General features: G+C 42.6%; 1 protein-coding gene across 4 annotated transcripts in view; it reads right to left on the bottom strand.

Moving 5' to 3' along the window:
* The window catches only part of LOC132398406 (V-type proton ATPase 116 kDa subunit a 4-like), a 77,546-nt gene extending 59,162 nt beyond the window's left edge, over positions 1 to 18,384 (bottom strand). The window contains exons 1-4 of one of the 4 annotated variants that reach the window (XM_059977788.1): positions 17,938 to 18,384; positions 12,778 to 12,925; positions 3,555 to 3,683; positions 2,126 to 2,204 (exon numbers count right to left, since the gene is read on the bottom strand). In XM_059977788.1, the coding sequence (XP_059833771.1) occupies positions 2,126 to 2,204; positions 3,555 to 3,671 (196 nt within the window). In that variant the 5' untranslated portion in view covers positions 3,672 to 3,683; positions 12,778 to 12,925; positions 17,938 to 18,384. Of the gene's footprint in view, positions 1 to 2,125; positions 2,205 to 3,554; positions 3,684 to 12,777; positions 12,931 to 17,937 lie in introns of those variants that run through there. The other 3 variants (XM_059977787.1, XM_059977789.1, XM_059977790.1) reach the window with 3 other exon arrangements.
* Between the last annotated feature and the right edge of the window lie 1,437 nt (positions 18,385 to 19,821).

Here is a 19,821-nt window from a genome sequence, read left to right as displayed (position 1 = left end):
AAACCTCTGAAAGTAAAATCAGAAAATGCCAAAAACACTTGAGGTACAACCAGTCTCTGCAGAGAGAGATGAAGGTTTCAGCTTTCAGGCTGATGACCTTCTACCACCATCAACTGGAAATTCTCACAGCTCCTCTCCCCAGGAATGCAGCCTGAGGTCATGCCATTTAAGAGATCAAAAAATAATCTGCAGTCACAAAGTGTCTGCAACAAATTTTGATTCTACATAAGGGACATGATTGTGGAATTGGGTGTCACATTGGAGAATGGATTGAAAGACAGCTGCTGAAAAGCATTATAGGAGTTTCCGAGTCTAAAAAGAAAGGGGATCTGTTAAGGGCCAACAGTCCATGGGAGGACTATAGCTGGTCAATATATATAGATAGATAAAATGTAGATTTATAAACAGGTTGTATAACATTGACGTTTACTGATGCTTCCAAACAGAGCAGAGTTAAAGGTACTGATCAAAAATATAGTAAAAGAAATAAGTTTGCAGAATATAAAGATAAATGGCAAATGAAATCCAATGCTAGAGGCAGTTCATTTTCAACGGATTTGGAAGGCCACATTCCTGGGCAGAGGGGCAATGATTTGTTTAAAACTAAAATAAAAACAAATTGAGGTTTATTGCGAGCGGATAAGGATAAAGAAAAAGCAGAGGCATTGCCATAAATTTAAGTTATTTCCTTTAATTAAAATTGCACAGAGTTTTGCTTTCTAGAGCCTTACACTGAAATACTGTCAAAAGGGAATTATTAGGATGCTACATGAAAAAAAGGGTTTTTCCCTCTAAGCCAAGTAAGGCTTGACAGAGCAAAAAAAAACTTTTTTTAAGCCTACTTTGTCCTTTCTCTTTTCATACCACTGTCAGTTCAAGTTATCTGCAGAAATGCTGCAGTTGGTAACCTCATCTAAACCAAGTTGTTGATATGCCTTTGTATCTGTACACAGGCACATGCCCCTTGTGTCCAATCATTAGTTTAATAGCTATATTAAACTAGGGATTCCAAACAGGTAAATAAAGTACTGATCAAAAATATACTACAAGAAACAAGCAAAATGGCACACGTTATTTTTTTAATTGGGTTCTATCGTTACTAATAGCAGGCGGTGAAAAAGGCGAATGGTACGTTAGCATCAAGTACAGGAGCAGGAGCAGGGAGGTTCTACTGCAGTTGTACAAGGCCTTGGTGAGACCGCACCTAGAATATTGTGTGCAGTTTTGGTCCCCTAATCTGAGGAAGGACATTCTTGCCATAGAGGGAGTACAAAGAAGGTTCACCAGATTGATTCCTGGGATGGCAGGACTTCCATATGAAGAAAGACTGGATCAACTAGGCTTATACTCACTGGAATTTAGAAGATTGAGGGGGTATCTTATTGAAATGTATAAAATTCTAAAGGGATTGGACAGGCTAGATGCAGGAAGATTGTTCCCAATGTTGGGGAAGTCCAGAACAAGGGGTCACAGTTTAAGGATAAAGGGGAAGCCTTTTAGGACCGAGATGAGGAAAAACTTCTTCACACAGAGAGTGGTGAATCTGGAATTCTCTGCCACAGGAAACAGTTGAGACCAGTTCATTGGCTATATTTAAGAGGGAGTTAGATATGGCCCTTGTGGCCAAAGGGATCGGGGGTATGGAGAGAAGGCAGGTACAGGGTTCTGAGCTGGATAATCAGTCATGATCATACTGAATGGCGGTGCAGGCTCGAAGGGCCGAATGGCCTACTCCTGTACCTATTTTCTATGTTTCACTCGTCCCATCACTGGTCCCACAACCTACAGACCCATTTTCAAGGACACTTCATCTTATGTCCTTAATATTTATTTAATTGCTTTTGCACAGTTTGTCATCTCTAGCACATTGTCTTGTTTGACCACCCTGTTGGGTGCAATCTTTCATTGATTCTGTTACAAAAGTTTTTAGATTTACTGAGTGTGCCTGCTGGAAAACTAATCTTATGGTTCTATATGGTGACATGCATGTACCTGGATAATAAATTTACTTTGAGGAAGCCTTTCATCTGTTGCAGAAATTCAAGTATTTAAAGAGCTCTTCTATTGATTATGCTAGCTGCATGGCAGAAACAATTCACGTCACAAAACCATTTTGGAGACTTACGAAGAATTCTCTCCATCACTTCACAGCGCCTGACTTCATTTACAAATTTCCGCTGGAACAAATTGACACTTGCATTCAGCTGTGGGAAGAAAAACAAACACATTTGTTGCAGATTTGTTCTCCTCCAGTACATGTTATTACGACAGGAATCCCTCAACACCTCTGCACAGTGTATTTATTCCACCATCACTATTCCAGTTACTAACCATAACTTTCTGAAGTCACAAATTTAAAAGGCACCAAACATGCAAACAATGACATATTCACACCCACATTTACCAGTTGGGAAGATCTCATGTTAGCTTACTTGGCCACCAGCAACAGGAAGATCCCAGTTTTAATCAATGACCCACTGATGAATGGGGTGGAGCACATACAGACTACACTTAACTTCGGAATTGGAGAACCAGTACCAGTTGTGTGATTTGCAGCCTCATAGAAAACAATCTTAATTCTAGTTTCAAGCTATCATTTGGTAGAGCTGTCAGGGTAACCTGCCCATACTGATCCAACAAGTCCTGTACATTTTCCATCCTTGTACCTAACCCGATTGAGGTGCTGGTGAGAAACCAATTCTACTCCAGGAAGAAGCAGTGGCCGGGGGAGGGGGGGTAATGTGGAAGAATAGAGGAAAAATCAAATAAAAGATGATTGAGTGGAACAGGTTCATATCCTACTAGATTCACTAGATATCATCACTAAACATATATCAAACATTGCAAATGCAACCTTAGAAAGAACAAAACCTCCCTTTGTATCATAAGCAAGGAAAGATAGCGTAGATTGCTTGTGTAGATTAAGGAGATTGTACGTTCTCCTCATGACCATGTGTGTTTCCTCCAGGTGTTCCAGTTTCCTCCCACATTCCAAAGACACATGGATTAGTAGATTAATTGGTCATATGGGTGTAATAGATGTGGGGTCATTGGGGTAGAAGGCGCTATTACTGCGTTGTATCTCCAAAATAATTTTTTTTAAAAAGGCCGCATCTTTTCACATTGTTGTGAGGCTACATACATGCACCTCAAGTTGCACTTGAACACACGTTGGCTTATTTTGTGAGTCAATTAAGTGCACTACGCTGTGAAACTTAAAACCACCACAAACAGAAGCAAACACAATGCCAGCTGGCTGCAGCTTCACAGATAGGAAATGGAGAAGGACTGGACATTGAACTAGTTCACCAGTGCTGACACTTCCCCTTGAACACTGCAGAACAGGGCCTGGTACCGAGCTTTGGAGACTGCCTTGGCTGAGCAGTTCCTGAGCAAGTGAAACACCCATTCCTAAACAACGTGAGGCATGAGCTGATACGAGGCAGTCAGGCTGTTGGAGAAGTGGGAACAGTAAATACTCAAGCTTGGCAGCGATGCTCCTTGCCCGCAATAGATCTTGAAAAAATGAGAGCCTGCAGTTTATGGCTACTCACATCACGGAACTGCATGAAGCCCAACTCTCCCAGCTCAGAAATGCAGCAATAGGCAGCCTCCACTTGCAGGAATAGTTGGGTCAGACACATCTCCTCACTTCGGAACAATGATGCCATCCTGCCGTTTCACTGAGGAAAATTTAAAGAATGCAATAAGTAAACGCAATTTAGGGGGACAAATTGATCTATTTTAGCTGCAAGAGGGAAAATAATTCAAGATTATTGTCTTTCTTCAGTATGTAAGTGTAAAGGAGAACAAAATGATTGTTACTGCAGATCCAAAGGAGGAAAAAAAACCACAATAAGCATTAAATAGAAAAATTATAACTATAAAAACATTAAAAAAACAATGCACATGTAACTGAGCGTGGCTGTAAATATACAAGATTAGCTTATATACATAGATTGCATGTCCAAAAAGTGACCTAAGTGCAGGAGTATCCGTGCATAGGTTGACTGACAGGAAATTATAACATGGCAAAGTGACTTTTGGCAAGACGAATGCTTCTCTGTAATAGCAGGGTATATCCTATCAAAAAGGCGACTCTCTACATTATAGTTTGCAGTTTTGCTTGATGAGCCTGATGCAGGATTTTAATCAAAAATGTCAAAAATTCCTTCCCATCAGTAAAGATCGTTCAACCTACTGTTCTTCCAAATGTAAGCATCTGCTGTCTCTTGATTCCACCAAGTGTCTTTCACTGCAATCTCCATAAAATTCATTTAAAAGGACCTCCACCTTTAATAGCTTCTTACTGTTGCCACCACATGCCACTGACAGGGGGCTACTGGACTCAACACCGAGCAGTGACTTGGTGGTGGCAGATAAACCACTGGGGGTGGGGGGGGAGTGGTCACATTTCAAAATCTGGAGATGCTCAATGTCATGGGAACTCAAGATCACATGAGTGCATCATAACATGAATTATAGAAAATTTATCTTTAGGAGTTTAGACTATCTATTGAAAAAGAACAGCCTACTGTATCCCACATCCCAGTACCTGGTCTACGTCCATGCGGGTCACAATCCTATAGCTTCTCTTCCACTACCCTTTCAGGCAGCGTGTTCTAACCCATTGTCTAAACCTTTCCTCATCTTCATCTAATCCCTGTATTAATTACTTTGAGTCTATGCCCCCTGGTTCTGACTCCGCTGCCAAACAAAATTGGTCTTTAATCCCCTTCCATAGGCCTCTAGTGATTTTATACCCCTCAATGTTCCACAGCCACCTCTGTCCCAGCTGATCTGAGACTTATCCAATCTTTCCTCATTGCTACCAATTTCCAGTCCAGGCAACATCCTTGTTAATCTCCTCCACTCCCTCTCCAATCACAGGGTGGTAAATAGGAAAATCATGGAGTAACAGAGGCAATAAGGAGAGGAAGGCTCAAGAGCCAGGGAATAGGGACGACCAGAGGAATGAAGGATCATCTGGAAAAGCAATGTAGATTGGAGACTGAATGGGGAATGTGGGAAAACAGGGGATAGGTGGCTGGAGAAAGAGAGAGAGAGAGATGGAAACTGGAGAGTATTGATTCAAAGGAAGGATAATAGCTCGGGAATGAGATCATGGGAAGATAAAGGCTCAGCTTGTGTCAAATAACACTTAGTATGGGGAAGGGAGACTAGTAAAAGAAGCTTGAATATAGAGAGAGATTGAGGCATGGGGTGTGTCTGGAAACCAGAATTCCTTGCAAAGGCTAAAGGAGATTGCAAGGAGATTGATGCAAAGAGCAGAGAGAGCAGCCATTGAACAGGAGACCTGGATAAATGGTGAAAAATCATCATTACAGGTGGAAGAATGAAGAACAAGACAGAGACAAAGGATTCTCACTGAAGAAAACACATGGGAAGAGGAGAGGGATACTCTTGAACTGTGTGCTGTAAGACCGAGTATTGAGTTACAGTCTAAACAAGAATGATAAGGGAATGAAACTGGCCTGCACAATCCAACTTTGACTTGTAAAGTCCAAGGTCAGCCAGGCTCAACTTCCAAACAAAACTGCAGTCCGTACAGCTCAGGAGATTGAAAGAGCACATTAGGGAACATAACACAATGCAATGGGTGCAGAGAATATTTCAAGACAAATATTAATTAGGAAAAGGGTTTACCACTACTTACAGGTCAGATATCAGGGCTTTACACCTTATGAATGAGTTACTGCATCATTGTTGGTTATTTCATTAAACTTAGCATTACTATTAGTAATCAGTTCAAAGTCAAAGCATTACCTCCCTCTTTACCTGCTCTCTAACAGGTTCCCAAATCAACAGGACACACTACACCATCACACAATAAAGGCAACAATACTGGCCAAAGTCATGTGACTGATGTCATGTGATAAGGAACCACCTGCTTGCCTATCATGTGACTAAACATTCAAGGGTCCAGCCAATCAGCCATGCCAATACTAATCTCTGTTTCAATGTCTAGATATTGTTCATCAGGGATTTTGTGACTGCTGCTTAAAGAAACCTGATTGAAACTTACAGCATGTAATTCCTCTGCTGTGTTAGAAATAACGGGTAAAAATGGAAGTAATTGTTTCTTTGTTTACTAGGAAGCGTTCTCTGGGCTGCATTAGAAAAATGAGTGCAACACGCACAAAATGCTGCAGGAACTCAGCAGGTCAGGCAGCATCAATGGAAAGAATACAGTCAACATTTTGGGCCGAAACCCTTTGGCAGTCCTATACGACTGTACCCTTTTCCATAGAAGCTGCCAGGCCTGCTGAGTTGCTGCAGCATTTTGTGTGTGTTGCATTAGCGCTGGACTTTGGAGCTAAGGCTCCCGAGTTCAAACCCAGTCGGGCCGCTCCCTTGCACACTTTCTATCCGTGCTGGGTTGAGTGCCGAGCAAGCAACGACCTCACAAAAACAAGAAAGCCTGCTAAAAAAAAACACCGTCATGACAGCGTCCCGATGACTCCATTCAGAGTTAAGGGCTTTCTTCTTCAGAGCGATGGATGTTATGTTTATGGATCTTAGTAAGGCTTTTAACAAGGCTCATTCAGGAACTCAGGAAGCATGGGATCCAGGCAAGCCTGGCCACATGGATTCAGAATTGGCTTGACAATTGAAGGCAGAGGGTGATGGTGGATGAGACTTGTTCTGTCTTGTGGTCCATGATTAGTGGTGTTCTACAGGAATATGTCTAGGACCCCTACTCTTTGTGATTTGGATGAAGAAGAGGAAGGGTGGGTTAGTAAGTTTGCAGATGACATGATGGTTGTGGAAAGTGTAGAAGATTGTCATCAGTTAGCAAGACAGAATAGAGAGCTAGGCTGAGAAATATTAGATGGAGTTCAATCTGGAGAAGTGCGAAGTGATGCACTTTGGAAGGTAGAACTTAAAGGCACAGTACATGGGGCTTTGCACAAGGCTGGGTTTTTAGCAGTGTGGAGATACAAAGGGATCTTGGTGTCCACGTCCATCAATCCCTCAAGGTTGCCGCGCAGTTTGTTAGGGTAGCTAAGAAGGTGTATGGTGTGCTGCCCTTCATTAGTCATGGGATTGAGTTCAAGAGCCTTGAGATAATGTTACAGCTCTATAAAACTCTGATTAGAATGCACTTGGAGTTCAGCTCTGTTCACCTCATTACAGGAAGATTTGTGGAAGCTTAGAGAGGATGGACAGGGGATTTACCCAAAACGTTGAGTGGATTAGGGATCATGTTAGGAGAACATGAGCTTTTCCCTTTGGATTGAAGGAGAATGAGGGATGATTTGTTAGAGGTGTTAACATGATTAATGACATAAAGAGAGTGGACAGCAAACACCTCACTCCTACTGAAGCAATGAGTAATACAAGGGAGCATTGTTTTAATGTGATGGCAGGAATGTATAGGGGGATATTAGAGGCAAGTATTTTACTCAGAGAGTGGTATGAGTGTGGAATGCCCTGCAAGAGGTGGTAGAAGAGGCAGATACATTAGGACATTGAAGAGACACTTACATAGGGACATGGATGAAAGGAAAACGGTGGGTTAATTGGGAGGGAAGGGCTAAATTCATCTCAGAGCAGGTTAAAAGGTCAGCACAACATTGTGGGCCAAATGGCCTGTATTGTGTTGTACTGTTATATACTCTGTGAAGGAGAAGGCCTTCAAGCAGGGGAGAGCACCACCACCTAAAGATGCCCTACTAGGTTACACACGTCTTGATTTGGAAAAATATCACTATTTGTAGAGTGAGAGCTCCTTCACCTAAAGGACTACAGTAATCAATAAATGCTAGTGACATATGGTTCTTTAAGGCTGCTAGAGCCAGAGGTGAAAGTGAGGATAAGCTCCCACTACCTATTAAATGCTCTCAATGGTACATGTCTCAAATAGCTTCAACTAAGTCCAGCTCCTGGCTTTCACATGTGGCCTAGTTACTAAGCCTGGCGGAACCATTTGGATGGACAGGAGAAGGGGCAAAGGCTGGTTTCTGGCACCTTAAAACCAGTCATTTCAGGCAGATGGGGCTTGTCAGCCGTGCTTGGCAGCTCATCTAGGAGAAGGAAAACTGTGATTTCAAGCCTCCACTGCTTTGAGGCTATACCCACTTATGGGGAAGGCTTCAGGAGTAAATCCTGAGAAAAAATCTGGCAATACCTGCGACACTGCTGGTGTCACACTGTACCGGTCTCTGCCGTTCCATTGGACTCATCAACTGCACGGAGAGGGGGAGCCTGCTTGATGGGAAACAGCCTGCTCTCCATATCATGTTGACAGCTGAGACGCAACATCCATGGTCCGCCCTGACCAACAGAGGTCTCAAAATGGTAACACACCCCAAAAAAGTCAATAAATTACAAACATTCACCTTTGTGAAGACTTCTCTTTGGAAACAGGTCACAATGTTAATGGCGTTGCACTACATTAACTACGAAGAGAAATGGGTCAGGATTTATTAACCATTAATCCAAAAAAAAAAAGATGCTGTTCACTATATTAGGAAGTCATGCTAAGGAACAGCATCTGTGTATACTGACCTCAGGGGCAGCAGTTTAGTTGATAATAAAAACCTTTCTTTGTGACGTCAGCCTGAAGTAGCTTTGAGCAAGTTTCTACTGAAACACTCCACTGTGAAACATTATGCTCACTTTACCCACATTTGGACTGGATTTGATTAGACTGATCACAAGGACAGACTGAAGGCAGAGATAGCCCAAAGCTATGCCACTCTTGGTTAGACTGCAAACACTCCATGTTTGGGATTTAGCACAGGAAACATCAAATATATTTGTAACCATAACAGATTGTATCTCTGGGGAATGGACAAATAGTGTCCCGTACACCACTATTCAAAAGGTCACAATTCTGCGTGGAAAGTGCCAGTTATTAATCCCATCTGATGGGATTTCCATGATTTTTCATGAAGTATGCTTACAAGTGGACGGAAAGATATTGGTGCAGCATTTTCAGGAAAAAAAGTAGCAGCGAGTTTAAGGTGCTTGCTGTTACAATATGTGACGGGCTCAGTGACTTGTAGCAACTAAACTACGGAGATCTGTGAATCTCCTATTTGTGGGCCTGACATGCCTCTGAGTGTAGCAGAATGGATCCAGTTCTACTCAACTTTTAAAAAATACTGCACCGTGGTGAGAAAATCAGGGTGCTGTGGAGCTGCTTGCCGACACGAAGCTCACGAAGTGAACAGCGCACACGGTAATTAATAAATGCAACAGTAAACAGAACAATGAGTGCAAAACAACAGAATCGTGCAAAGAACAAGCATGTAATCTGAAGTAATACAAGAAGAAATGCTGAAGGGACAATAATGGAAGAAGTAGAATTAAGAACACGGCAGCACCACAGGGAAATAGATGTTAGAGAAGTGACTGGTTCAGAAGTCTGATTATCAGTGGGGAAGTAACTTCAGGATTCTTGTTGTCCGGGCATGTAAGCTCTTGTATCTTCTCCCAGAAGGTAGAAGAATGAAAAGGGAATGGCCAGGGTGGTAGGAACCCCTGCCGATACCGTTTGCTTCCTGAAGAAATGCATTGTAAAGATGGATGAGACGGAAGGAAGTGATGAGTTTGAGATGGACTGGATAATGTTTATCACTCTCTGCAGGCTACGTCGGCCCAAATGAAAGGAGATGCAGTACCAGGCGGAGATGTAACATGTCAGGATCCTTTCTAGGTTCAAGAAAATCATTGTGGACAAGCTGAATCTTCTCATGTGCCTCTTTTCACAACAAGATATAAAGCTCACAATAGAAGTAATTTAAACTGTGGGTACTTAAAAATAATTTCTTACTTTCAGAATTCAAATTCCCCTTATATCTAATTTGGCTCTACTCACTAGGTTTAATGGACCATCAATCCTCAAACCTCACTGGCTAAGGAGAGACATATAGGCTTAGGAATCAGGCAACATCTCAGAAAGAAAGTTAACAGAAAGGAAATCCCGAAGTCTTTTACTAGCATGTAAATAGTTATCAGGTAATAAGAGGCAGGGTGGGACCTTTAGGGAAAGATTAATACAGTCTTCTGGAATCCCATGTGATCAAGAGTGACTTGCTTACATTTCTAGTTTTGTGTGTTCAAAATTAGCTAATCTTCTAAAAATGCGGCAGAAGGGACCTAGTGGGGAAAACAAGTGGGAGGTTCAGGAGGTGATTAACTCTTCCTGCCACCTACACAGTCCTTTAGTGTGCTCCTGTAGCATGGTCAGGTGGTTTTCAGCACCTCCCTGGATCCTATGAGCTGTATAAGACAACCCTGATAAAGGGTCACATCCTGAACACATTGACTGTTTATTCCCTTCCATAGATGCTGCCTGACCTGCACTTCGTGCGTGTTACTCAAAATTTCCAGCATCAGCTGAATCTCTTATGTTTGTGTGTGTGTTAGGCAGGGAGGGTATGGAGTTTCTTGGTAAGCCCTTGAATCTTTTCTCAGTAATCTTGGTATCCTCTTCGCATGACAGAGTGTGGAAAAGAGTGTACGTCTGGGGAGCCCGGTGCTGTAATGGGAAATAAGTGCCTGAGAGTAACTAGAGTGTCTGTGGTCAGGACAGTGGTCTGGAAGAGGACATCAATTTTGGTTTCCTTATCCTTTCAATGAATTTGTAGAGACAACATTAGTTTTACATGGAACTTAGAAAAAGAGGGGTATGGGTAATCCTAGGGAATTTCTAAAGTAAGTACATGTTCGGCACAGTTTTGTGGGCCAAAGGGCCTGTATTGTGCTGTAGGTTTTCTATGACTCTATATCTTTGCAGGGTCTTGAGATGCCTGCTAGTCCAGGTGAGAGAAATATATAAGAGGGCAGAGGTCATCACTGCCCAGGAGCTTCATGAATTTTGTTTTTGGTTTGAGGTTTTGATCTCAAACGCAATTTTCCTCAGTCATCTGAAAGCTTAGCTAGTGCCTTGATGACGAGATTCATTGTTGACATCTACCTACAAACCCAGGGAAGTGATCCAAATTTCCTGAGGTACGTTTCAGAAGGCAGCAGGGTACACTGAAGGCCCATCTAGTATGGACAAGGTTATACAGTATACCCCATCTGTCTTCAGTGGCTGGAGTAGAGAAAACACAAAATGTTAGAGGGTAAAATAGGTGGCATTTTCAAAGTTACACACAAAATGCTGGAGTAACTCAGCAGGTCAGGCTGCAGCTATAGAAAGGAATAAAGAGTCTATGTTCCAGGCTGAAACCCTTCATGAGTCCTGATGAAGGGCCTTGGCCCAAAACATCTCTCTTAGGAAGAGGAGGACATACCCAGCCTGTCCGCTTGCTCTGTATTTCACAATTACAAAGCTGTTTTCTCTCATTTTTTCTTGTCTCTGTACTCTCTCTCATGCACCCACTCATCGGGCAAACATGTTTGCCCAAGAGATTCTGCAGATGCTGGAAATCCAGAGGAATAAACACAAAATGATCCACATGGTCACGGGTACAAATTCCTTACAATGCTGGGAATTGAATCCCAAAACCCCAATCATTGGCTCTGTAAAAGCGTTATGCTGACCTCTTCACTACCGTAGCCCCACCCCCAACAAGATCCTTTTGACTTCCTTTAGATTATGGAGGGTGTCCAACTGAATTATTGATACTAATTCTGTTCCCACAAATGCAGCCTGACCTGTTGTTGCCACTTGCCGTTCTTCAGCAGTTGTCCATTTTGCAGTGCCACCTAGCTCAGGAATGGACATACGATGGATGACCAGATTTTGGAGAAAGGACAGCCGAGACTTCTCCATAAAAGACATGGGGCTTCAATTAATGATATTATGAGTACTTGTTTCTGGTTTGGTAACCAAAAGATATAAATTTAAGCCAATAGACAAAAACAAGTTGTGAATTCTTCTTGTACACAGTGAGTTGTTAAGGTCTGAGGAAGATTGAAGTAAATTCTGTTGCAATTCTCTGAAATTAATGGATAAGAAAAAATTGGCAAATGAAAGGAAAACAGCAGGGTATGCAGCCAACAAAAAGGCTTTTTGAAAAATTGCACCCAAAGAACTCCATTTACATTATACAGCTCCAAGACTATTGGTAGTCTTCTACAGCTCTGTGATACACCAATGTAATCGATTTCTGTAATGACTGGGTATTTACATTGGAGCAAATGCACAGAGGGCTGACCTCTTTCTCAATTTGGTGCTATTTTCAGTCTCTCAGTTCCCACAACTCTCATTTAAACGTCACTGGCTGTAATTGTAGAATGCAATACGGTCTTTGTTCTCTCATAACTGGGAGATTAAACGTGCTTTTGATTTTTAAACCACTACTAGAACAGAGCTGGGAGGAGTTATAGGAAAGTTAAGACTGTGCCCTGGTACGGCAGGCAGACTAAAGCACTGAAGTGTAGGGACACTAATCTGCGCAATGTACTGCACATTCTCAGTATTCGTATAGTCAGCAGTTGCTGACATTCATGCAAGGTTCATACATCTAGCATGTAACCTGCATTGCTCTGGCAAACTAACGGGAAACGCTCTACGAACGCAGTCACACTATGTTTAGATCGAAATGTGTTCGATGGTATAACACAAGTTCAGCATTTGTCTCCCCTGAAATGGGACCCTCCCTCAATATGTGAAGCTCTTTAAGATATGCAGAAATGGAATAAAAGTAATATATCATCATGAAAACGTACTTTGTTCAGCTCCTAGAAATAAAGTCACACAAAAGACTTACAAATTTAGTAAAAGGCTAATTTCACATGTGTGAAAAATACAAAGAATTGTTCATTGAAAATCAGAAGAGAAAGTTGTTAACTCACAGTGTGGAGATGAGTCCCAATCCACCTGCCGTGTAGCCGGGACAATTGCTGATCCGAAGGGAGCAGCCCGGTCCTACGTGCAATGCCTGATGTGTGGGCTGTGGGTAGGGAGCAGTGGGAGTTGGCTGCTGCTATATCATTCACAGTGCTGTCGGGAGGGAGACAGGTCTGCGGCAGTCACTGTACAGCCAGGCCAGTTTGCTTTCACATCAACAACCACACCTACCGGTGAAGTTAGCAACCACACACAGTAACCCACCCCTAACCCAAAGCAGTCTCGAGGAAGAAAATCTTACGTTTACTTGGTGTCGTTCACAACCTCAGAAGCTATTGAAATACAATCCTCACAATGAAGTACTTTGAATTACAGACATTCCTAAAACACAATTGCTAATATCCATACATACTTCAAAAAGGGAAAGTAGGTAATAAAATTGGTTTAAATATAATTACTGGGCAAAAAACTAAGGTGAGCATCCTACTCATCAATGGGCAGTGTTTTGGGCTCTTTTACATCCTGCTGATAAGGAAGCAAAGGGCTCTAAAACTGCCCAACACATCACCAGCATCAATCTACCCATCATCAAGGACATGTATACAGAAATCCCCACTTGTACATAGTTCTTTCCTTTTGCTTGTTTTTTCTTTCCACTCTTTTCTGTAAGTGCATACCCCAGATAAATACTTTGTGGAGATTTTGTGATATATATGATTATATGATGTATATGTATAATGTCTGAAATACATCTTATGGAAATGTTTGTTTGATGAACATCAATAAAAAAATAAATTACAATAAAAAAGAAAAAGGCCAGCAAAATCATGGAGGATTCCACCCACCCTGCTCGTGGACTGTTTGTCCCACTCCCAGCAGGAGGAGGCTACATACTATCGCTGCTGGGACCACCGGACTCAAAAAGTTACTTCCCCCAAGCCGTCAGTCTGATCAACACCCATTAACCCACCCCATCACCACTACTTTATAATTTGCTATTAGAATCACCCTATGTCCTGTGCATCACTCAATGTACATATAATCATTCTATGTATATAAGCTAATCTTACGTACTTCTATTTATTGTGCTCTTTATGCTTAGAGTGTTTTTATGCTGCATGGGATCTGGAGTAACAACCATTTTGTTCTCCTTTACACTTACGCACTGCTGAATGACAATAAACAAGCTTGAATCTGGAGATTACTCTGACAGTGCAGCATTCCACCATTTCACACTAGAGGGCCAGTTCTGACTTTTATATTCAAGTATCAATGTACTTATAACCTTTAATCACCATCCACCAACTGGTTGCCCGATAAGCTAAAGGTTTTGTCTGTTCTTTTGTGGTCTGTTTAAGATTCTAGTATTATCTCCCTATGTATAAATGTCTTCCAGCATCAATTACTTTGACAAAGGTAAAAAGTACTGTTGTCAGAATCTTAAAAAAAAACTACGATATCAGGCTGCCACTGAGGAAAGTGAAACATTATTAAAATCTTGATATATTACATTGTCCTCAGAACTCTTGACAAAGAGTTAAAGCTGATAGATGAGGCTGACTCATTCTTGGTCTTGGCCACTCACGTTCCCACCCTTGTGCCATTCCCATGCCTGCACTTGTTTGGAGATTTACTCTGCAAACTGTAGGCTATCTCACAAAGTGGAGCATTCTGCCAGCCCCAAGCAGCCCTTGAAGTTCCTCTCATAGCATGCTGTAATGGTATTCCCGTAAATGATTCCCTCAATTAGGTATTAACTACTTCTGAATGCCACTGATGATCAGATGCATTTGAGAGCAGTTAATGAGAACTTAAATATTTTTAAACTATTTATTTAAAATTTAAGAGGTGGCACCATGGTATGGCTGGTAGAATTGTTGCCTCATAGTGAACAAGATCTGGGTTCAATCCTGACCTCCGGTGCTGCCTGTGTGGAGTTCTTGCGTTCTCCCTGTGACTGTATGTCTCCTGGAAGCTCCAGATCCCACACATATTCCAAAGACGTGCAATTGGTAGACTAATTGGCCAGTGCAAATTGTCCCTCCTGTGTGAGTGAGTGTTAGAATCAGTGGGGAGTTGATGAGATTGTGGGGGAGAATGTTTTTAAATTGAATTAACATAGGATTAGTGTAAATGGTTGATCGCCCACATAGATTTAGTGGGCTGAAAGGCCTATCTGCATGCTGTATATCACAATGACTCTTTGAACTTTGTGAAGAGGTGCAGGGTACACATTCTTTTGGAGTGGAAGGGGAAATGAAGTCCAATGTAAGGCTGGGGTTGGATTTGCACTGGAAAGCTTGCTGGACTTCAAAAGGACGTGAATGTCTAGCTCATGACCACGAAACTCCCCCTGACACATGGTAGGAAGCCTGTCACCATCATCAGCGCTTACACCCCAGCCGTGGCCAACCCAGATGATGTCAAGGACCAGTTCTCTGAAGCACATTCAGTTATTGCCGCAGTTCCCAAAGCCGACAAGCTTATCATCCTTGATGACCTCAACGTAAGGGCAGGCTCTGACAACACCTTCCGGGATAGGGTCATCGTGAAATACGGTGTTGGCTGCTGTAACAGAAATGATTTTCTACTGCTCCAAACATGTGCCAAACCTGTATCGTTGATCACCAACACCACATTCTGCCTTCCCACCCGTAACAGAACTTTGTGGCTACATCCCCGCTCGAAGCACTGGCATCTAATTGACTACATCATCATCAGGACAAGAGACAGGCAGGATATAAGGGTGACAAAATCAACAGGTGGTGCTGTATGCTGGACAGACCACTGTTTCATTACTTCTAAACTGAACGTCCATATTCAGCCCAAGAGAAGCCCACAAGGAAAGGCAGCCCCAAAATAGCTGAATGTCTCTAATCTGAAAAGCATTAACGTAAAGCAGTCTTTTGTTGACACTCTGGAAGACCACTCAAACTTCACCCCCGGACAATCAGAATGTGGGAACTGATCGGTCAACCCTTTCAGAGCTGATCTATAGTATAACACTTCGACAGAGATTCTGGGGCCTGCCACCAGAAAGCACAAGGATTAGTTAGATGAAAACTGTGTGAACATCGTACAACTGCTGGAAGAGAAACATCACCTCCAACAAAGCTATCCTTAGTGAGCACAAGTCCATCTCAAAGAAGGATGCCTTCAATAACATACAAAGGACCATACAACACAAACTGTGCCAGATCCTGGCTGAGCAACAAGTCTGACGGACGCCAGGTGTATTCAGATAGGGGTGATTTAAAGAACTTCTACGTTGTACTAGAAAAAGCCCATGACACCATGTCATCAGGATCATCCCTTCTCCTTAGTGCTGATGGGAACAAGCTGGTCATGGACAAAGAGAAAATTCTTTGTAGGTGGATTGATCACGTGATCAGCGTTCTGAATCATCCTTTGACTATAAATGACAAAGCCTACCCCAAGTACCTGTCAATGAAGCACTGGATGCTCCACCAAACTTAGCCAAGTGATACATCAGCTATCTAGTGGCAAAGTGCTTGTACCACTTGCAATACCAGCCAAGGCCTATAAGGAAGGTGGTGCAGTGCTAACAGAAAAGCTCCAGCAGCTCTTCCAACTCATGCGGCAGCAAGAGACGATTCCACAGGAATTTAAAGACGCATCCATCATCCACCTGTATAAGTGAAAGGGAAACGCACAGTCCTGTGACAACTATCGGGGAATATCCTTCTCTCTTTCGCAGGCAAGATCTTCACCAGGCTTCTTCTCAACCATTTCACATCACACCTTGACCGGGGACTCCCACCAGAGAGTCAGCATGGATTCCAGAAAGAGAGTGGGACTATCGACATGTTATTTGCTGCAAGAGAAATGTCAGGAGCAAATCACTGACCTCTCCTCCTGCTTTGTTGATCTCATTAAGGCCTTCAACAGAGAGGGTCTGTGGAAGATCTTGCCCAAGGAAATTCATCACCATGGTGTGGGTAGCAATTCCATGCAAGCTAGAGTTCAGAGCAATGGTGACACATCCAAGCCCTTCCCCACCTCAAGCTAGGTCAAGCAAGGCTGCATCTTGGCGTTAATACTATTCATTCTGGGGTTTTTCTGCCATGTTGACTGATTACATCAGAGACAATGGTGTAGGCATTGGCGTCAGATTCCGCACTGATGCAAAACTGTTCAACCTCAGGAGGCTCCAAGCAAAAACTAAGGTCATGACAGCCATTATCAGAGACTTCATTTTTGCTGATGTCTATGCCCTCAATGCTGGTTCAAAAGATGATATACAGTGCTGTGTTGACAAGTTCTCTGATGCATGGGTTTACCAACAACACCAAGAAAACGGAAGTAATGCGTCGTCCACTTCCAGGGAAATCACACACATTAAGCCAAGCATCACAATCAATGTTCAAAGATGCCACCCAATGAACAGGTTTAAAGGCCTGTAAGTGTAGTCATCGGCAGACTTTATACCAACATTTGGAACAGAAGAGGCATAAGTCTACATATGAAGCTGAAGGTGTATAGGGCAATAATACTTCTCACTTTGCTTTATGCCTGCAAAACATGGACAGTGTACAATGGCATGCCAAGAAACGGAACCATTTCCACCCAGGAAGCTCCCCAACATGAAGTGGCAAGGCAGAATACCTAACACCGAGGTGCTGACCAAGACAGGCCTGCTGGGTATTTACGCCATTCTGCTGCAGTTCCAGTTACTCTGGGCAGGCAGTGTAGCTCACACACCAGACCATCGTCGGCCTCAGAGACTGCTTTGCAGCAAACTCCAGAAAGGGAAGTCTTCCCATGGTGGCCAATGGAAACACTATAAAGACATCCTGAAAACTTCACTAAAAGCCTTTAGCATAATCCCGGACACAGGATCGGGTAGAGCGGCGCTCCTCCCTCCATAAGAGTGCAGTGACGCGTGATGCAGGAAGGACAATTGTAGCAGAGAGATGTAGGCTGACAAGGAAAGTGTGAGTCTGTGAACCACAGCCAAACAAGACTGCCATCCTCTGTCCATAATGTCAACAAACTTCTAAAGCGTGGAATGGCCTCTCCAACCATTGACGTACTCACAGACAGATTGCGGGTGACTAGAGTAGATGAACAAATGATCTCACAATGACTATTTTTACAGAACTATATTAATTAAAAGCATTAAGCAAAAGACGTTAAACACTTACGCTCATTTCCTGTTTTGATCCCAATGAGCAGTAAAGCTGATAACTGGGCGGGAAGATTCGCAGTCTCCTGGCCCACCTCTGCCAGCACTTGGCACGGGGTCGGAGTCACTAAGCCGGTGGTCAGGAGCTCAGCGTCGCAAAGTACGGGCTCGGAAATCAGAGACGACTTGACCCGCAGAGAGCACCTTGCTGGCTGTTCTCTCCCGACCTGCCCCGAAAGCCAAGTGTGTTTCAAGCCATTAACTTTTCAGCATTTTGCTCTGAGGCAAACTGCCCTGCCCTTTGCAGCTGGACTGATCCTCACGCAGGACCAATAATATTCTCGGAGGATCTGCGGAGCAGCTTCATAAGCACACCATCTGACCGTGACATAGGCTAGAACTTACAGAACAGGTTTATTAAAAGAAAAGATGCCACTGAAACATACATCACAAGTCTTGACTCTATTTCCAAAATAAAGAACTTAATTGGTTGCTTCATGAACACCTTAATTCCTATTTGAAACTTAAAACAAAATACCTGAGACGATGCTAACTCTGCCAACAACAATAATAAGCCTGGAACACTAACTATTTTCATGAGGTGCAATGAAGCAAGAAGTTCTGGGAACAGGTCAGCAATTATAACCTCACGTCCCTATTTTGAAAGCTGCAAGGCAGTTGATATTTAACATTTGTACGTATTTAAATCTCGCTCTCCTGAAAGGATTTGTGTAGTACAGCCCACAGTTAAAGAGAAAGCTGCTAAAGAAGGGTACCTAGAGTAATGTTGATTATTTTCCACATAAAAAGATGCTGAGATACTCTTAATTCCTTGGATCCCCCTCTCACTCTAATCGTGGACACTAATCAGAGCGAAACAGTGGTTCTTCAACAACTGTCCCCACACAATTGATTCCTGGGCTGTGAAATTTTGTCTGAAGTCCACCTTAGTGATCACAGAAAGTGTGGAATATGTTGAAAGAGAGCAGAGCGGTCTACCTCTCCCATGATGTTCATATTCCCACCTCCTTTTCCTATCAAGGATCAGCTTTGTTCACCATTTACATTTAGATGTAGTATCTGGGATTCAATTCGCTGTGGTGTGTTGATCAGGGACAAATACAAACAGTTACATTCAACAATTATAACGAATTACATAAAATAACTTCAGGTTACAATATGGATATAGAATGAAATATGCATAAATACCAAATGTATTACAATGTATACAGGTATATATAATAAAAAGTGCTTTAAAGTGTTTACAGTGCAGTGCCGTCATGGGGATAATAAACAGAGGTCCAACGAGAATGGCTGATCTTCCAAAGATGCACCTTGTCTTGAAGGACAGGCAGATTGGCAGAGACGATGAGATGGCTCTGTTGGTAAAAAATGAAATCAAATCCTTCGAAGGAGGTGACTTCGGATGGGATGATGTAGGATCCTTGTGATAGGGTTAAGAAATTGCAGGGGTAAAAATACTCTGATGGGAGTTATGGTAATACAAATAGAAAGGGCATGTGAAAAGAGCAACATTATAATAATAATTGGGGATTTCAATATGCAGATAGATTGGGAAAGTCAGGTTGGTGCTGGATCCCAATAAAGGGAATTTGTAGAATGCCTATGAGATGGCTTTTTAAGAGTAGCTTGTGGTTGAGCCCACCCAGAGAAAGGCAACTCTGGATTGGGTGTTGTGCAGTGAAACAGATTAGATTAGGGAGTTTAAGGTAAAGGAGCCTTTGGGAGATAGTAATCACAATATGATAGAATTCACCCTGCAGATTGAGAGGGAGAAGATGAAACAGATGAAACAGCATTCCAGTGGAATAAAGGAAATTACAGAGGCATGAGAGAGTAGCTTGCACCTTGATTGGAAGGGAACACTATAAGGGATGGTGAC

This window comes from Hypanus sabinus, chromosome 8 (assembly GCF_030144855.1).
Source record: "Hypanus sabinus isolate sHypSab1 chromosome 8, sHypSab1.hap1, whole genome shotgun sequence".
NCBI lineage: Eukaryota > Metazoa > Chordata > Chondrichthyes > Myliobatiformes > Dasyatidae > Hypanus > Hypanus sabinus.
The sequence above is the reverse complement of the archived record's forward strand: the minus strand, read 5'-3'. Positions and strand labels throughout refer to the sequence as shown.